The sequence below is a fragment of the Xiphophorus couchianus genome, chromosome 19 (assembly GCF_001444195.1).
Source record: "Xiphophorus couchianus chromosome 19, X_couchianus-1.0, whole genome shotgun sequence".
Classification (NCBI taxonomy): Eukaryota; Metazoa; Chordata; class Actinopteri; order Cyprinodontiformes; family Poeciliidae; genus Xiphophorus; species Xiphophorus couchianus.
Genome location: NC_040246.1, coordinates 7,125,581 through 7,144,662, shown reverse-complemented (window position 1 = coordinate 7,144,662; position 19,082 = coordinate 7,125,581). Strand labels below are relative to the sequence as shown.

The following is a 19,082-nucleotide window of genomic DNA, read 5'->3' as shown; positions in this document are numbered from 1 at the left end:
TGATCATGTCGTGTTTTTTTATTTTATTTTAGTAAGTGATGCTCGGCTCATTGCCTTGTGAGTAAACAGTAACTAAAAGTTCAAGATAATATGCTGCCAAAAATGCGTTACTGTCGTTTGTTTCCATAGTAATACAACTGATCTGAGGTTATTGTGTCTCATCTTTGAATCCCTCCTGGTTTAATGTCACTAAATGATGCAGCTCTGCCACCTGCTGACAGTAAGCAGTACCTGCAGCGTGTCAAAGGTAATTAAATGTTTCATTCTCTGTTTAATTGAAAACTAAAACTACATGGACATGATGGATTGGTTTGCTGCTTTCAGAGGCATGCGTGCAATGATGGGAACGTGACTCGGTGTGTTCTTATGAGAAATCCTATTCAGACTTCACTAATTGGTCATTTTGATTTTGCAGCACCATTTATGTTAAACCAAGATTTCTATATTTGACCCCTGGCAACATGACTGTTCCTGCTGGTTACTGCAGACTTGGGAAAGAGTGATAATAATCATCCTAATGAATCAAATCTGCTTCTCATCCCAGTCCATTGACCCTGATTTGGGTCGACGAACGGGGAGTCTTTGAACACCTCTCAGTGTGCCGTTTCATTGTCAGTCTGGGAAATCTGAGACACCGCTTGTGTTTTTCCTGCCAGTGCCCGACCGTGCAGCGGATTCATCTCCCTCTGCTGACACATTAGAGTCTTGTTACTGCATCTGTGACCACTCGGTTACTGCTGCCTGAAACCTTAACCTGGACGAAGCTTAGTCTGAACGCTGGCCTCGCTCTCAGGGCATTACTTACCTCTGTCTTTGCCAAAAGCTCATCCGTTTTGTTGCTCTTCTGCTATCGTTGACAAATGATTCCTTTGTAAGACCATGTGAAACCTTTTTTTATTTTTACTATTATTCTCATGTGATCGGTTATTTTCCCATGGATATTTCTGTATATTTTCAGCATTTTGATTTGTTTAAAATGTAAGATGTCTGCACTCATCTGGAAATTATGACAAAAATCAACAGGAGCTATTAATTACTGATACATTTTACAATTCGTACAACTAAAGGATTTTCACTATTAAATCGATGCTAAAAACAACATTGAAGAGCTGTTTTATACATTTTTATTTTTAAATAGAATTTTATTGAATTAAAAGACAAGTTGACATTCAAGATTTTAAAATATAAATCAACTTAAGTTATAACTTATAACCAAATATGTATTATTTATAAACTTCTGAATTTAAAAATATGCAAAATAAGATAATCTTACTTACTGGGAGGTAATTTCACATAATTTTTTTTGAATGGTTTTGGAAATCCTTGAATGCCACCTGCTGTAATAAGTTATTTTTAAACTTCCAGGATATTTTGAAGTGAAAACAAAATGTGCAAGCAGATGAAAGGTGGATTCTGAGCGATTTATCTGGACTACAAATTGAACACTCAGTACAATATTTACAGTTAAATGAAAGTATTAAATAAAAACAGGTTACAAGAACAAAGCATGTTAAAGATTTTAGTAGGAATAACCTTTCAGTGATGTTCGTCCATCCATCCATCCATCCATCCATCCATCTATCTATATTGCTCATAGACCAGAAGGTCTCTATAGTCCCTCCATCACATTCTCGGTGTGACCAGGGATTTTCTTCCAGTGGGAAATGCTGGGTAATCCTCCTAAAGGGAACATCCAGAAGGCGTGCTGACCATGAGCCACATCATGTGCTCAAAGGAGGAGAAGCAGCTCTACTCCAACCTCCTCCTATTTGACGGAGCGTCTTAACCTTTCTCAAACGCTGAGTCCCCACCGAGGAATCTAACTTCTTCATGTTCTGAAGCTCATTTTCAATCCCGTTTGCGTATCTCCTATAGGGCGATGATTCACTAAGTGGCAGTGCGAGGCCCCATTCTCCACCTAAACAAGACACCAAGACAATTGAAGCCTTCGGCTCGAGACAGACGGTGACTCCTGAACTCTAGGAAGAAGTCCGCCTTTTACTAATCACTTCGTGCCACTTGCAAAAAGAAATCAATTCTGTCTCGGTAATAGAATTAAATCACTTGGTTGGTCTGTATTTCTGAGCCTTAGGAAGGTTATGGCAACGCTGTTGCTGCTCTTAGGGGTCTTTTGTTTTTAAATAATTCATGTCAGACTAATTGGTTACTGGAGAATTGTTGACATTGAACAAGCAGCGAAACGCAGCTTCTCTTTCCCTCTGAAAGTTGTCCTGAAATTCCAGACATGGACGGGAAGCTGCAGGTATTTCATTACTTCCCTGCTCTGGTATCGACCTCACATTTATCTGACTTAAAGTTAGTCAGCATGTATTGCTCACATGGATGGCGACTCACATATTATTGTGCAATTTAAGTCCTTTAATCTAATAGGGCAAATTGAAAACATAATTTAATATGGGCTGCAATGCATATTTGTGACTGGCATGATTGATTTAACAAACCTCCTTCCCATGTTTTCTCTATAAGCCTTTGCATTTGCTGTGCTGCTGTGCTTTTTGTTTACTAAACTGTTTGACATGGAAATATTATGTCTTGCAAAAATATTAATAGACCTTGAATGTGCTTTAGTGTGATTTTATGAGACAGAAAAGAAAAAGTATAATACATAACAGTGAAGAAGAAGCAAAATGATACATGAAAAAAACGCAAAAGGCGACAATTGTATATTATTACTCTGACACCCCTAAATAAAATCCAGAACAACCGACTTCCTTCAAATGTAACTTAGTTAATAAACAGACCCTAAATTTCAGTGTGTCAGTTTATTATAATTTAAGTAAAAACATGACTATCACCCTGAATATTATAACCAGCAGAGTCAAACATGGTGGTGGCAGTGTCATGCAGTGGAGATTGTTTTTCTTCAGCAGGAACGATGAAGCTTGCCAACAGAAAATGGGCTTAACTCGCTCCCATTTTGGGGATAATGGCAGGCGATTCGCATCTAGAAGGGCATCTGGAATGCAATATTTTTCCTTACTAAATAATAAAAACCAAGTATCATTTTTCTCCCCCTCTATTGTATAAAATCCCCCATATAACCTGGGTGTAACTCGGGTGTTAGGTGTCAAAATGCACCAAATCTCAAGGCTCTTTTTCTTTCATTTCTTTGGATTTCAACCTTATATTTCTCTCAGTGGAGGCAACCATTTGTTCTGTGAGAACCTTGGAGAAAAGAAGGTGTGGAGAGCAAGTTGCGGACGCTTACAAGCCTCTGGTCAAGATAGGATTTCCTCCGCTCCAGGTCATGAATAATTCAACATGGGAGGCCACGACTCGCCTCGAAAGAGAGCAAAAGGAAAGGATGTGTCTTTCTAGCACCAGAAGGAAAGAGGACGAGGCTGGAGGAGCATGGAGGAGGTGGTGAGGAAGCGACCAATAATCTCCGCCAGGGAAAGAGGTCAGTTGGAGAAATGTATATGCCTGTGCGTGTGTGTGTGTGGGCGGGCGGAGGGGAGGGGGAGTGTCTGTAGGCCATATGAGGTTGTGTGTGTGTGTTTGTTTGTAATACCTTGTGGGGACCATTTCCCACTGCTCCTTGTGGGGACCAGGCTTCGGTCCCCACAAGGGTAAACGCTGTTTTTGGGTCAGGGGTCAGATTTAGGACTAAGGTGTGAATTGAGTTTTGGTTAGGGTTAGGTACTGTATATAATGGTTAGGTTTAGGAAAAGGGTAAGATTTAGGCTGTAGAAATGAATGGAAGTCAATGGAAAATCCCCACAAAGATAGCCACGCATAGATGTGTGTGTGGGCGTGCGTGTGTGTGTGTTTGCATCCACATGGGTTGTATTAGGGCCGAACTGGGTTTTGCCGTGAAATCTTTCACAGCATCACAATGTCACTGCTCCTTTTCTGATTTGAGATCTTGACATTGTTTGGAATGTATTTCCAAAACAACAAAGGAAGAATGTTAAAATGCATAACCATAGAAAAATAAGTCAAAGGGCTCCAGATGGGAATGATCAGAAGCAATGCAGCCGGAGCCACAGTGTGCCGGGCGCGGAGGCGGCAGCGACGCTCGGAGCTGGAAGCCGTCGCATCACTTTCACCACTCTCCTCTTTCCTCTTCCACCTTTACTCCCAACCCCACCTGTCAGGACCGGGCCCCGCGCGCTACGCTCTGCCCCCTACAGTCGGATACATTAACCATGACTTCACCAAGCCCAGCAGCCCTGCGTACTCCTTCCACGGCCGCATGAGCACTGCCAGTAAGTTTGGGCCTTACATATTGCTGCACATCTATCAGGAAGCAAAATTTAGCAACAAATTTAATAATAAAATTAGTAATTTAATGCTGCAGTGTTTTAAAAGCATCTATTAACCACTGTAACAGAAGGAGATAAAGGAGCGTTTTTGTATTTTATAGTGATATCTGTTGACTCCAGCCCTGGACCGAGGTACTACATCGGGGACAAGCTCACCCGGTTTGGTCGGACAGAGACACCGTCCTACTCCATGTCAGGAAGAGGCAGACGAATTGGGAAGACAGGTGACAACAAATCAGGGAAGGCTGCAACTCAGGACAGCATCAGACAAATCACAAATCACTCAGGAAACAGAAAGAGGAAGTTGGTTTTACCAGATGAGCAATAGGAAATTGTGTCATTCATGTGATTAGATAAAGTATAAATTAGAGAAGGAGACAAGAGACTTCTGGTAACTCTGGATCGGCTGCAGAGATCCACAGTTCAGGAGATAAAACCGTCAGGCTGTACAATAACAAATCTGTCCTTTGTAAATAAAAAGAAGTGGTAAGGAGAAAGCCGTTGCTGAAAAAAGAAGAAGTGTCAGTTCAAGTCCGCCACCAGACAGGAAGGCGAGTTTAATACGAACGTTTTTGGCCTACATGCAAAGCTCTTTGTGTGATGGCAAACAAACACTGTAGATCAAGCCTGAGGACGTTATCTAAGCAGTGAAATGTGGCGGTGGCAGCATCATGCTGTGGGGATGAGAAGATAGACCTTAATACAGGGTAATCCTGGAAGAAAAATCACAAAATACTCAATACTGTGCTGAAGGTTCACCGACCCAGCAAGACAAAAAGCCCTAGATCTTGTAATGGTTTAGATTAAAGCATATCAGTGTGTAAGAGTGGCCCAGTCAAAGGCCGTACCTTTGACTGGGCCACTCAAGTCCAAGACTTGATGACTGATGTTAAGTGACACCCTAAAGATGTTCTGACAGAGCTTCTGCTGTTTTGTAAAGACTGCAGATGCACACAGCTGGTATAGAAAAACTAAAAAGTCAATTCAGCTTTAATAGCAGCAAAAGGCGGTTTTACTAATGAAGATAGGTGAGGAAAATATCAATCCATGCTACTCTTTTCAGGAATAAGTTGGCAAAAAACAAAGAAAAGAAAACCATGTATAATTTGTCTTCCACTTCACAAACATCCCCCACGTAATTTGATCCCAGTAAAATACAATGATATCAGAGGCAAAATGTGAAATACTTTAAGAGGCGTGAATATTTCTTTTTTAAAGACTGTGGCTTCTGAGTTTGTTTTTGTTTTTTCTCTCTGTTGAGTGATTCGTCTAAACCCTGTTTTCCCGCTCACAGACGAGCCGTTCCAGACTCCGGGTCCGGGGGCCTACAGCCCAGAGCGGGCGCCGCCTCTGAATGCTCAGCGCAGGCCTCCGTCCTACACGATCGCCGAGCGGACCAGGTACCGCTCTGTGGATCCTGTTCCAGCGCCAAACAGGTGAGAGCAGCTCACCTGCTGCTGCACGTTACCTCAATGCGGCAGCCATGAGGTAACGTGCGTGCAAACAGCACCAAACAAAAGCTCACTCCTCTGTTTTCCCTTCGCTGGATTATTTTCAGATTTCTTTTCTTTCTGGTTTGGAAATAGTCACAAGTGGCTTCTAAGTTATTCCATTGATACCAAGCAGCTGGCATAAATTATTATTCATTTCAAACATGGTTTCGCCCCAGTAAATGCACAATTGATGACTATGTAAAAACATTGTTTTGGAAAAAGTTTTTATATCCTACAATAACACAGCTGCCTTGCATATATTATCTGTTTGAACTGATTAGAGAAAAATTGTGGTTTTGGTATTAATGAAAAATAGTCACCAAAGTGTCAAAGAAATTCATCTTGGACTCAAACCATATCCTTCAAACGTCTGTTGTTGCTCATAAATGTAATCTCCTGGCGAATGCTGGGAAACACTTTGGAATATTTTTCCAAGCAAGAACGTGTTAATAGTTACCCTCAACAACCTTATTATTCAATTCAAGCGTCGTGTTTTTCTCAACCTGCATAACTTTGTTTCAAATCCACCAGCTACACTCTTCCTGGACTGCTGGGTCCCCAAGTCCCCAATAAACCTGCCAGCGCCAGCTACAGCTTCTCAGGCCGGAGGACAGCCGGCGCTCCGTCCGAGGATCTCTCCAAAACACCGGGACCGGGGCAGTACAGAAGCACCGACCCGGACGTCTACAGGCAGCGACAGCCTTCCTTCACCATGCAGCGCCGGACCAAGAGGCTCAGCCACCCCTCTGCCGCTCCGGGTCCGGGAACGTACAGCCCAGAGAAGACCTACGGGCATCTCCACAAGTCCCCGTCCTTCAGCATGGGCATCAGGCACTCTGAGTTTGTTACCCCGCTGGTGGTGCATGTGGCCGATTGACTGACCGGACTCTGAAAATACTTTGTGTAATCGTGTTTTTATTCCGTTTTAAACGTTCCCTTTTCAGTTCAAGCAATGTAACAACCATAAAAAGATACAAAAAAATAAATGGGATTTCTGCGCTGTACAGATATTATTAATACATTTTAGCATAAATAAAACAGAACATCAACAACTCTTAGTTGCGTTGTTTCTGCAGCTCTGGTCATAAATAAAGAACAGCATATTTTCTTCCATGTCGGTTTGCAGCAACCTGTCTGCATGAAAATGAAAGCGGGGGAAAGTTCCTATAGTTTTGTTGTTGGTATTGTGATTTTTATAGGTGAACTCCAGTCGCTGCACTGCCCCAGGCCCAGCATTTCCTTAGCACACACCTGGAACTGGTAGGTCCTCCCTGGGATCAACCCCCTCAGCTCGGCCTTGGTTTTCTCAAACGGACCCAGCTGAAGAAAAAGAACAAGTCAATCAAAAAGTGTCAGATAAAATCAAGCTATTTCTCCACAGAAATAGCTTGTTGCACAAACAAACAGGTGAAACTGCATGTCACTACATGATCACACATCAAGAATACGAAACTGAAACTGCTTTAGTACAGGACAAGCATGGCTCTGCAGCAACACTGATGTTTCCGTGTGCAGAAAAATTGGGGACTTTCTCTTTGAGGCAGGCTCAACTTAGTGCTTCAGTCTTTTTATTTTTTATATATGATTTGACTAGACCACTGACCATTTCAAAATGGGAAAGTGTTCACTTTTTATTTGATTCTTTCTAACTCTGAAGAATTACTCCTGAGTTATTTGATGGTTTATTGCAGATCTAGTACATTAAAATGGGTTTTCTTATTCCTTCAAGGACTGATGAACATCTGATTTAGGTTTGTTATGATTCTATGACCTTATTTTATTAAATGAAGACAATATAGCTAAGCAGCATTAGTCTTTATTCCAGATCCTACTGCCAGAAGACGAACTGGTTGCAGCAAAACGGGAAAAAATAGAAAACAACAAATGGTCTGAAATGGGATTTCCAGAAAATTTGAAAAATCACACTAAATAACTCTCACAAAATAACCAGTGACACAATTGTGGGCAATCATTTTGGTCTTTTCTTTGTATAATAAACCAAATAAACTAAAAAATAAAAGTCACTGAGTTAGTTAATAACAGAATTATTAAATGTCTGTTGCTACACGCTAATCCTTCCCCTTTTTCTGTTTTACCTTTTCTTTTGGTAAATAAATTTGTTGTGCCACATTGTGTTAATTATTAAGAGTTGAGGATGTTACTTCATATTTCAATACTTTCATTCTCTGTCTGACTGATCTGTTTAGTCATTTGTTTTAAACGTACTGGAATCAGCTTTATTTGCCAAGTTTCCACACACAGAGAAATGTATTTAACTTCTGTCCCAACTTGTTCTTCATGTGCTGACATTTTATATAAGTATCTATTTGGTGGGGTTTTCAAAACGTAAATAAGTGTATGCATGCAGTGATGAAGAAAAGAAGAAAAGTAGACACACAAACACGCCTAGCATAGACATGTGGCTGTAATTAATAGAGTTGTAATTAGTGGATTTAAAAGACTTTTCTAAGACAGTTGAAATCAAATAATTATTCACGAAATACAGACAAAACTACAACTTCTTATTTTTATCTTCTACTCCTCAAGATGGCTGTGTAATTGTTTCAACCACAGGTTTAGCATAAGTTGAAAAGATTACAAAACTGAGCAAGTCTGTGGATTTTGGAAATGAAGGGAATTTTAGAAGCTCATGAGGTTTGCCTTGAGGCAACTTCAACTTCCACAAAAGATATGTGTCAGCATGTTGCTGTCTTTAACCCAGCATGTGGTGATGATGATGTGTCCCCTTCCCCCTTACGTTGATAAACTTTGGTCTGCCCCTAATTTCCCACTGGTACAGTAGCTGGTACTTCAGAGGGAAGATGTCCGTGCTTGTCCAGGTGGGAGGAGGAGACCACTCCACCAGCAGGTTTTTGGTAGTAAGAGGGGAAACCCGGACATCTACAGGAGGATCTGGTTTCACTGTGGAGAGAGACGAGTCTTGAAATTTCATGGATGACAGATAAAGATGGCCTGTTTCATAGTATGACCTAAATATGATAGAAAGTTTTAAAACGTCTACTTTATTTTTCTCTTCAGAAAGAACACAAACTTGTCACACCCAGCAAAAATGTTCCCTCTCACCAATATCCTCCAGCATGAAACTTGTTAGATGAAAGCTGCTTCCCCCAGAATGAACTGCTGTGATGTTGAGAATGTATTCAGTGAGAAGTTTCAGGTTGGGCAAGTGACAGTGCCAGAGCTGCAAAAGAGAAAAGAAAAAAGAAAACGAAAGAAAGAAATATATTTGGAACTGTGACGATTTGACGCAACGCTCTATCTACAGGTGAGAGTTGAGATGTAGATATTTATATTAAAAAACCCCAGAAAAGATATTCCTTATATTTCACTTAGTTTCTGGAGTTGACATACTGTATATTTCTCTAATGTTTGGCAGAATTGCTTTTCAATCTGGATAGACTCAGACGGAGAAAAGGGAAACAATTAGAAAAGTTTATTAACAGCATGAATTAAATCTGTGGCGCTCGGGCCCCGGCTGAGGACATCGATTATCGCAAACTTTGCGATGGGCTCGGATGAGCTTTCCATATGCTGATAGGAACATCATCCCCCGGGACCCGGCACTGCTGGTGGAGGCGATGAAGGATGCTGCCGGATAGCCGAGCGAGTGGAGGTGAAGGGGTGGAGGTGGGCTGAGCTCTGCTGGAAAGCGCAGGACGCCATGGATGGTGGTCCTTATCAGCTGGTTGCTTGGACGGTGATTGAACGTGACGAGTCTTGGACCGGCGTCGATCAATCAACGATGACGAGCTGGAGCCGGTTGGATGATGCAGGTGGGGCTAAAAGAGCCTTCCAGTTTGAATTTGCGCCTAGGCTTCATTTTAAACCACATGAGCTGGGTAAAACATTTTTGGGGATCGGTCAAAAACATTCTCCACGCAGTTTTCCGTAATTTTTGCCCATTCCTATTGACAGAACTAATGTTCGTTAGCAACCTTGATTCACAAACCTTTTCAACTCTTTCCATAATCTATTAAACCGAATCCGGGCTTTCTGGTGGTCACTCTAAAACATTCACTTATGGACCCTCAGAATTCCCAAAACTTTTAATCAAAAATCTGATCAGGGATTTTTTTTTTTGACTGGAATTTTTGGAAAATTATTTTCACTCTGTGATCCTGTGGTAGAGTGTAACGCTTCCTGCAGACGATCAAGCCTGTTTGGGTTTCATTTAATCTAAAAACAGCTGTGGTGGTTGTGGAAACCCCCTGCTCTGCTCCTACCTGCTCAGACAGTGAAGACGGAGGTTCTGTGGTCAGAGAGGATGAAGAGCCGGGTGGGACCAGGTGGCACGTCTTTGGGTCAGAGTTACTGTCTCGCTCACTGTCAGGAGGAAATATTGATATACCTAAGGATTTATGCTATTTTTTTTTTATTTTCTTTTATTGTTTTTTACTGGAAGAGAACAAAGCATGCTTGCAGTCTACCTGTAGGTGGCGATGTACTGTGTTGGATGGGAGGGCAAAGGTTCTGGCCAGGAGCAAAACGTCACATTGGGGTAGCTGGAACACCAGCAGTGCACTTTGGGAGTGGAAGGAGGATCTGAACCAGAAAAAAAAAAAAAAGATTTTAGTCTTTTTCATCAGCAAACCCCCTGGTATGGTTTCTATTTTTCTTTCTCTTTCTGTTTGTCTTATGTTGCCACATGAAAGGGTTTTGTTTAACTCAAAGCTACGATGTAGAAAATCCACAACAAGAAGACACAAAGAACATTTTTAATTATTTAATGAGGTACAAACTAGAAAACTGCAGATAATTCCTCTCATCTAGATGCTGGGTAGGTTTATACTGTGGGCTGAGAAATTTGGTGGTTTTTAGCAAACGATGGGTCACAAATTGGGACCTAATTTTGTGGTTAACTGATTGATCTTCATTACATCTCTTAAACATTTCAACATAGGAAACAATAATATGGTGAGCTTCCCTGTATAATAATAATCTCAGAAGAATTCCTTAATCATTTTAGTTCACATTAGAGAATTATTCTTTTTATATTAACCTTTTAGCTGCTGTGTAGTTAGCACTTGCTAACTTTAGCTGTCAATTAATTGACCATCAATTGGTCATAAAACAGAGTAGAGAAGCTAAGAAGCTACATTTACTTCGAGCTTGTGTTGTGATCGTGTAGTAATAATTTTTTTAAGCTGCACTGGTTTAATTATTAATGTAATTTCTCAGTTTTTACTGAAATACATAGAGCCTGACATATTGAGCATAACTTTTGGCACACAATCTACAACACAAATAAAATTTTGTTAAGAGGTTTTTGTCTTTATTTTTTCCCATTCTGATTTTATGAGATAAAAAAACAGTTTTTACTAAAATACTACCCTTTCAGTAGGTAAGATCGTAGTGAGATTTTTCCTTTGACTCTTTTTTTTTTTTTTTTACGTGCCATGGGAAATTAAAGCCGTGGCAGTGTGAGTGTAGCGTACACTGTTAAATACATAAACAGTTTAAATACATAAACAGCATGATCACCACACAAGCCAGAACACCACATATTTTTTGGACAACAGCAATATCAAAGCAAAGACCCATGAGACATTACTTAGTCCTAACCCACAGAGAAATAACAATGTTCCTGTGGTGACCCTTTTCAAAGTTCTTGCTACATCACACACAATATTTTATTATCCATCAAATCCAGACTCACCTCCTAAAACTGAAGTTGCTTTGAGAAGATCCAGAGCTTGACTTCCAACACCAAAAATGAGGATGATAGTTGTGATACACACAGTCCCAGCCATCAATATATCCGCAGTTTTTGTCTAAATAGTTTAATAAATATGAATTACTTATGTTCTGCTGTTCTCTTCAGCCCAGTGTGGAGACTACAGAGATAATGCTGCCTCACCAGCGGTTTTTCTTTCTCTCTCTGCTGAAGCAGGAGCTTGTCTTCGCTTTTAATACTGAGGACTGAGGAAAGGAAAGAGGAACCAAAGACTTATCTCAGGAAACCCACTAAAATAGGATGTTTCTTTACGTCACAAACAGTAAGAAGATCACAAGAATTTTATTAAATGTTCGTTTTGTTTTTTTCACAGTTAAAGATGTATTTGACATTAGATAAAGAAAATATACAAATATTCACAAGCTACAGTTGGTTTAAAATGATAGAAAGTCCCTGTGACATCATCGCCTGCACTCCCAGGTACCTCTCTGTCCGTGTTTGTGCGTTTGTCGTCTCGACTCCCGATGAATATGACCGGCACGCACACGCAGTCCAGCCATTCAAACGTTTTTTGTATCGTCTTTGTGAGGCCGTGACAGCTTCTTGGGAGTCCATCCTGAGAGGGAGGAGCTGTGGAGGTTCCACATGAGGAGGCCCTCTCTGTGCATGCCGGTGCTGTGGTGTCCCCCCGCGGAGGTCCGCAACGACGTGAAGGCCTTGCTGATCCAGTTGTTTTTTGCTTCCTGGAGATCGTTGGCTAGGACTCCCTTCTGGTGCTCCAGCTCCTACGAAAGAAGATGCGGACAAAGCGCAACGGAAATGCTGTTGACTTTTCAGGGACAATAAGTTAGTCAAAAGAATGTATACACATCTACAGCTCTGGAGAAAAACAAGATCCCACTTAAAATGATGAGTTTCTCTGATTTGACTATTTTTTATAGGTATGTGTTTGAGTAAAATAAACATTGTTTTTCTGTTCCATGAACCACTGACAACATGTCTCCGAGATTAAAAGCAAAGATTTTGTGTTTATTTGCAGAAAATGAAAAATAGTCGAAGTAACGAAAAAGATGTAGTGCTTTCAGAGCCCAAATAATGCAAAAAAAAAAAAACAAGTTAGAAACAACAATAATGTTTCATCATCAGTATTGTTAAAACACTCCTAACATATAGATAGATAGATAGATAGATAGATAGATAGATAGATAGATAGATAGATAGATAGATAGATAGATAGATAGATAGATAGATAGATAGATAGATAGATAGATAGATATTAGTTTTTAGCAAATTGAGACATATGACAACATTACAGAATATGCTTTCGTAAAAAGCATATATTGATTCATGGAAATGAAATAATTTCCTTGAAAATGTTGAAAATGATTCCTGGAAATTAGACGCATTTACTGTAGTTCATCTTTGACAGTGTCAGGATTTCTAGCTCAAACCCTGACTAAGGTGAAACTGTCTCAACTTCCTCTCTTTTGGTTTTCTTATGTTGCTGCAACCCCATGAAAAGACTAAATCTCTATCGCAGATTATGTAATTACTTTTCCTTGTGTTTGCATCTAAAGGCTTTCCTTCATTAGGTTTGCTTACATTACATGTCATAGATTTGACCCTGATTGTTGATGTTTCTGTGTAAAGTGATTGTGGGCCCTTTTGTGACTTTATGAGATTGTCTTGGTACATTAACCCTCTGGCTAGCTGTTAGCCTTCCGCTTCTCTGCACTTTGTCATCTTCCTACATCAGATAAGGTGAATATTACTGATAAGAATCCAAACTACTCCTTGAACAGGCGTCCACCGTCCAGCATATGTATTCTCTATAAGCAGCAACAATTGTGTTTCTATCTGCAGAGTGGAAATGTGGAAAAAGTGTCGGTGTGGAAACACAGGAATGCCCAAACGTCACTCTCTCATGGCTAATGATGAATCCACCAACATGACGAAACAAGAACAGTTTTGAGACAGAGGAACTGGACAAGATTTCAAGAAATTTCCACTTCTTCCTATTGCATTTCAGAAACCCTGTTGGGGTTTTATACTGTAATCGGTCTAAAATCTCTGTTACTGGCCAGGTCACACTTGGAAAAGAGACTTTTAATTTCAATGAGTTATTTTTCCTGGTTAAATAAAAGATACATACATACATACATACATACACAGTACAGACCAAAAGTTTGGACACACTTTCTCATTGAATCCAATGAGAAAGTGTGTCCAAACATTTGGTCTAATAATCAAAGTAACTGATATACATCAGTTATTTTAGATTATAGCTTTATTTCTTTTACTGGTTTTATATTTTTCGACCATATTTGAAGCAAACTAATAAAATAAACCAACATAAACAGCCCTACCTTATTACAAGTAATGAGTTAGTTTTTACTGCCCATGTTGTTATTCTGTCTTTAAAGGGGCAGTAACATTATTTTCCAGGCACATAGAGCCATTTTAGCGCACAATTAAGTAACTATATTACCTTCAGTTCTTATAAAAATGATGTATGTATCAAATGTGAAATAAAAGACATCAAACTTTGGAGGTGCTGAGTGGGGCAAGGGATGCTCTGTGAGAAAAAAAAACATTATAACATGATATAAAGCTAAAACAAAAAGTCTGCTTTATGTAACCCTGTCCCCCCTTTAATGTAAATCCAGAATTGTGTTTCAGCAAACAACAAGTGGGGGAGGGGTGATACTCCATGTTTCGAACAACCTCATCGTGCGTACTACATGGCAGAACACGCCTTAAAGTTTTGATCCTTATTAAAACCTTGACGGCTCTTGGCCGGTCTGCACATGTCCAGACGCTCAAACAATCAGATTTTACCTGAATCTTGCAGTTGGCCTCCACCACCTGCAGCTTGGTCTGGGCCAGCTCCTTCTCCAGCTCTCTGATCTGGGCCTTCAGAGACTCCTTCTCCTGGTCCTTCCTGTTCCCGTCTTCCTGTTGGGGGCTTTCGCCGGACTCCTGCCCGCCCGGTTCGGTCTCCACAGGCACTGGTGCGGCGGCGCTGTGGCCTGCGGGGATCGATTCCGCAACGTGTCGACACTGGGAGCAAGCCTCTATCGTGCTCTAGAAGATGACAATTAGAAAGAAAAAGATTGTACACCAAAAAAAAAAAAATGTATGAGTGTAACATAAAAATAACATAAAAAGCAGACATCTGCAGCAAGAGTGGAGCACTCACCTTGAGTGCATCCAACTCCTCTCTGTGGGCGACTTCCTACCTCTCCAGACGCGACGTCAGCTGAGAGCAGATCTGAGAGACAACGCATCTCGTTTCATCAAACGAAACCTCCTCCAATCACACCTACATACATCTGTGAGAATGCTGAAGGACACTCTGATTGCACAAACAGCGCCATCAATGGCCCGGTACCTGTTTGTAGTCAGAGATGATACCGGACGATTTTTTTATCTCCTGCTCTGCCGTCTCCAGCTCTCTCCGAAACACTTCCTTCAGCTACACAAAAAAGATTTTTCTTTCTTACAACAGCCTGCAATAATTTTAGACACTGCAGTATGGATCAAAAAAAAAAAAAAAAATCCTATCACCATGGCAGCTTCTTCCTCTTTGCCTCTTTTCTCATCTTCAGTTGCCTGCAGTCGATGTTGGATCTTAAGAAGGTCTTTGGTTAGCTCGTCTACTCTGTCTTCTGCCTGGGAAACATGAAAATAGACTCAGATCCTCGCCGTTACAAGCTTGTAAAAGTATCCCCTTTCCTTCTTCACAGTTGGTAGGTATTCCCCTTCGATATGCAGTTTGACACGGCACACATGTGGAAGAAGGTGCTCTTTGTACCCTGACCCAACATGTCAGAGTACAAACACAGCATTAAAAACGCACCACTCTCCACTGAGGAACACGGTGGTGGTAGAATCATGTTGAGAAAGAAAACGTGGTGAGAAGATTGATGAAGCTCAATACAGGAAAAGTTGTGTAAGGAAACCCAGTTTGCTATAAGTTGATCCATCTTGTAAAAACAAAACAAAATACACGGAAAGCTGCGGCTGTACCTGGACAAACCTCAAACTTTTGACTGCTACTGTAAATATGGCCGGGCTGCATTTTAGATAGCTGGCAGAATAAATTGTATCCTAGGATGTGATGTAAATGAGGTCCTGAAATGCAAAACCTTTGCCTTTCTCAGTTTGACCTCTTAATAGTACCTCGTCTAGACAATTCCTCAAAGCAACCTTGCTGGTGATTAGTCTGTGGGCCAAGCTATCGTTTTCCTGCTCCAAGCGAAGGCTGGCCTGCTGGAGTCGCTGGTTTTCTTTCTGCAAATTGCATAAAAAAAAGTTCTGTTGAGTTTCTGCAGCTGAAGAGAGAAAATCAAATCATTTCAGGAAAAAACAGACTAGGACAGGAGTCGGTTCTGACCAAGTATTTGTCCACAGGGTCATCGTCCATGATCTGAAGCCGACTTTCCCCGAGTTTCACTTTCTTTGTGGGGACCTTGGAAGAAGAAGAGGGAGAAGAAGAAAAAAAGACACTTCTTGTTAATTTGGAAAACCTGAAACGTTTGGATGAAATGGAGAAATCCATCTCTCCCAAAAAGAGATTTGTAGGATGTAGGATGAGCTTGACAAATCAAGAACAGGCCTGAGAACGAGATCCAAACAAGGATAATTCAAAGATAAGATAAAGCCGAGTACATGGGGGACATGGTAATCTACAGCGCATCTGGGGAATTATGGAGGATGGAAGGGGCTTAAGGCAAAGCATGAAATGGATTTTCGTATCTTAAATACCTAAAACAGCGAATCTAAGATCTTTTCGGGGTGTCGCGAATCAGAAATCTTACTTGTGGAGGAATTATGTTCGGCGTTGGGCTTTATGCTTTGTCATGGCCAGTCAGCGACGGCTCACGTGAGGAATGCAGAGACAAAGTAAACTGAAGCACTCTGGATAAATGTGATCTTTCCTGTTCAAAATGAAACAGTAGGTCAGAGGCATTGCCTTTCATCTAAAACAAAACAACAGCTTCAAAACAGAAAAGCAGGACTTTGTTTAGGAACTTAATAGCTAAAGAATATTTGTACTTAAACAAAGGAATTAACTTATCTTAACTCTTATAATCAGGAGTTTTAGCAGTAAAAGCAGATATGTAAAAAAAAAAATTGCATGTTACATATGAAATGAGTATTTATGCTAGTTTCTTCAAAGATGCTGAAGCAGAGAAAGCCACTGGAAGCTTGTTTGTTCTTATGTTTGATTTAAACATAATGTGCTTGGTATTTATCAAACTCTTAGATTGGTTTGCATATTAAAACCTCAAGATGCAAACTTGGATCAGAGTCGCTCACTGGTCAACCTCAGCGGTTTTGAGGATCTGGACCTCAAGGGGAGATGCAAATCCAGAATGAAATGGACAAAGAGCCAAATGGATCGGAAGAAAAATGTCAAGAGATTCAGCCAATGGTTGGTCAGAGAGGGTCTGGAATGACCAGACAGGTTCCTCAGTTACCTGTGAGTACTGCAACAAACAGAAGTCGCCTGTGTGATGCCAAGCTACTGTTGGCAAAAATCCCCAGAAAAATGATATTGCTGTAAAAACACGTGTTGAAGGGCTTCCAGCGTTCATTATCAACCCATTAACTGGAACACAAAACAAGGATGAAGCTTTATCTGGACTCATGGAAGCAAAATGTTTCTTTTGGGATTTGGAAAGAGCAGACAGTTTGTCAGACTGTGAAGCACGGCGGCTCACGTTTGATGGTATGGGGATTTGTTTTCCATGTCGTGGAATAATGTCTATTTATCACATACCAGGAATGATTGAATCCGATTGAATAAATCGTTATACTTAAAGATGCCATGTTGCCTTTTTGGAAAACGCAGTGAAGTGGCTGTCGCAACAAAACGAGACCCCCAAACCCGGCAGTGAAAGCGGCAAACCCGGATTTTAATAGGTTGCAGACTTGGGTCAACATGTAACACAGGTGTAAATTAAAAGTGGTCATGTAACTTAATATTAGTTAAATGATTCATAGGAAAGCTTAATCTACGAATATTTTCCAGTTTATGCAGTAAATGTTAGAGCTGGTCAGGAAAACAATGTAATTTCTGTTGGCTAACGCCACAGTCAATCAAATAGATATGCAGTGTTCCCAAATGCAATGGTGTGTATAAAAATATAGACAGTACAAAAGTTTAATTAAAGCCACCATTGTTATCTTGAACATGTTTGAAGGACTTTATTGTGTTTCGGTGATGTAATCCTCAAGCCTGTGATGTGAACAATGCAGATGTTGGGTTGAGAAAAATATCAATAAATACTTGATATTAAATGACTCACATTGGCATCAGAGACGGAAATCTTGATTAGTCAGTTCAGAAAGTGATGAAGTTGAGGCAAAAGAAAAACCCAGAGAGAGTAAAAATACTTCAGTAAATTAAACTATTTAAAACCTGCAAGAGACGAAAAACCTGTTCTGTTAACCAAAGTGCATTTTCATACATTAACACCACAATAAAAATATTCCAGAGTGAATGAATCTTACATTGAACGTAGGCTCAGTGTCAGCAACCAGATAGGCGAAGATCTCCTCTTCACTCATCTGCTCTATAGCGTTGGCATCGTAGGCCGTCACCATGGACACCTCCTGCATCATCGCGCCCGGATTTCCGTAGGCTTGGGCTGCTCCCACCCAAACAGACCCCAATACTTATAGCCCAAGATTCAAAACCGCAAAAGCCAAGAACATCCACCTGCGGACGCAGGAGAGTGACTCGAGCGATGTGAAGCACGTTCAGAAAGATTCTGACTGCGCGGTTTTTACTCGCTCTGAAGACACAGCCGTCCACACACACACACACACACACGCACACACACACACACCCACAAAAGATCTTAAAAGGCCAGAGGTGAGGTTGAAGTCCACGATTCGCGGAAGGAAAGAAACTTTGTTTGCAGTCCAAAGGTGAGAAATCTTCACACAGCAACACCAGAGACAAGTGAAGTGCACAGGTGTGGTGTGTGTCACAGTGTGTGTGGGCAGCACCAGGTTCAGCAGGGTTTATATGTGACCTGAGAGTGTGTGAAAGGAAAGACAGCCTTGGACACACCCACAGTTGTGTTTACATTTCTTATCTCACCTGTCTTCTTCTGTGACGCACAAATCCAGCTGTTTACGACCTGCAAATGTCCATTTAGTTAATGGTTTAAAAATCATTCAAATAGGTCTAAGGAGGAAACTGTTTTTGTTGTTGTTTTTCACATGCACTTTGCTTCCCCCGCCCCCTTTTATTCACACTCTGACATGATGCCGTGTGAACCTGCTAGACTTGTCAAATCAAACCTGCCGTGAGTGTAAGAAGTAAATGATGTGGCATCTGTGATATGTTTCCCAGGGGGTGTTGGTGCAGTAGCTCTATTATTGTCATGGGCTGAGCAACCAGACCGGAGAGCAAACAGGCCCAGCTGGTAAGGCGACGCAGAACAACGGGGAAGTCTCTGCAGTGCCGCTCCACCTGTACGCAGCTTCCACTTTGATCCTGCATGCTCCAAAGTCCCAGTTAATGTGAGTTTCTCTTAATTTCTCCATTTGACTGTGAAGTCTGTCATTTCTCTCCAGGAGGAAGCCACTGTT

At 41.0% G+C, this 19,082-nt stretch overlaps 2 protein-coding genes and 1 pseudogene across 3 annotated transcripts; 1 reads left to right on the top strand and 2 right to left on the bottom strand.

Annotated features, from left to right (window-relative positions):
* The first annotated feature begins 1,322 nt into the window (after nucleotides 1-1,322).
* On the top strand, nucleotides 1,323-6,828 carry odf3l2a (outer dense fiber of sperm tails 3-like 2a). 2 transcript variants are annotated; one of them, XM_028000740.1, is made up of 5 exons: nucleotides 1,323-3,421; nucleotides 4,119-4,229; nucleotides 4,388-4,510; nucleotides 5,581-5,722; nucleotides 6,311-6,828. In XM_028000740.1, the coding sequence occupies exons 1-5, from the start codon at nucleotides 3,373-3,375 to the stop codon at nucleotides 6,654-6,656; spliced, it is 771 nt and encodes a 256-aa protein (XP_027856541.1). In that variant the 5' UTR covers nucleotides 1,323-3,372; the 3' UTR covers nucleotides 6,657-6,828. The 2 variants fall into 2 exon arrangements, with proteins under 2 accessions (XP_027856541.1, XP_027856540.1); XM_028000739.1 differs by lacking the exon at nucleotides 1,323-3,421 and having other exon boundaries at nucleotides 3,579-4,229.
* Nucleotides 6,675-12,059, bottom strand: ebi3 (Epstein-Barr virus induced 3). Its single transcript, XM_028000738.1, has 8 exons — nucleotides 11,959-12,059; nucleotides 11,658-11,719; nucleotides 11,457-11,571; nucleotides 10,228-10,342; nucleotides 10,024-10,123; nucleotides 8,864-8,981; nucleotides 8,538-8,701; nucleotides 6,675-7,099 (listed from the first exon to the last, which is right to left on the bottom strand). Exons 1-8 carry the CDS (start codon nucleotides 12,032-12,034, stop codon nucleotides 6,944-6,946), a joined length of 906 nt encoding a protein of 301 aa, XP_027856539.1. The 5' UTR covers nucleotides 12,035-12,059; the 3' UTR covers nucleotides 6,675-6,943.
* LOC114134440 (rab GTPase-activating protein 1-like) lies at nucleotides 11,793-18,677 on the bottom strand (annotated as a pseudogene).
* Between the last annotated feature and the right edge of the window lie 405 nt (nucleotides 18,678-19,082).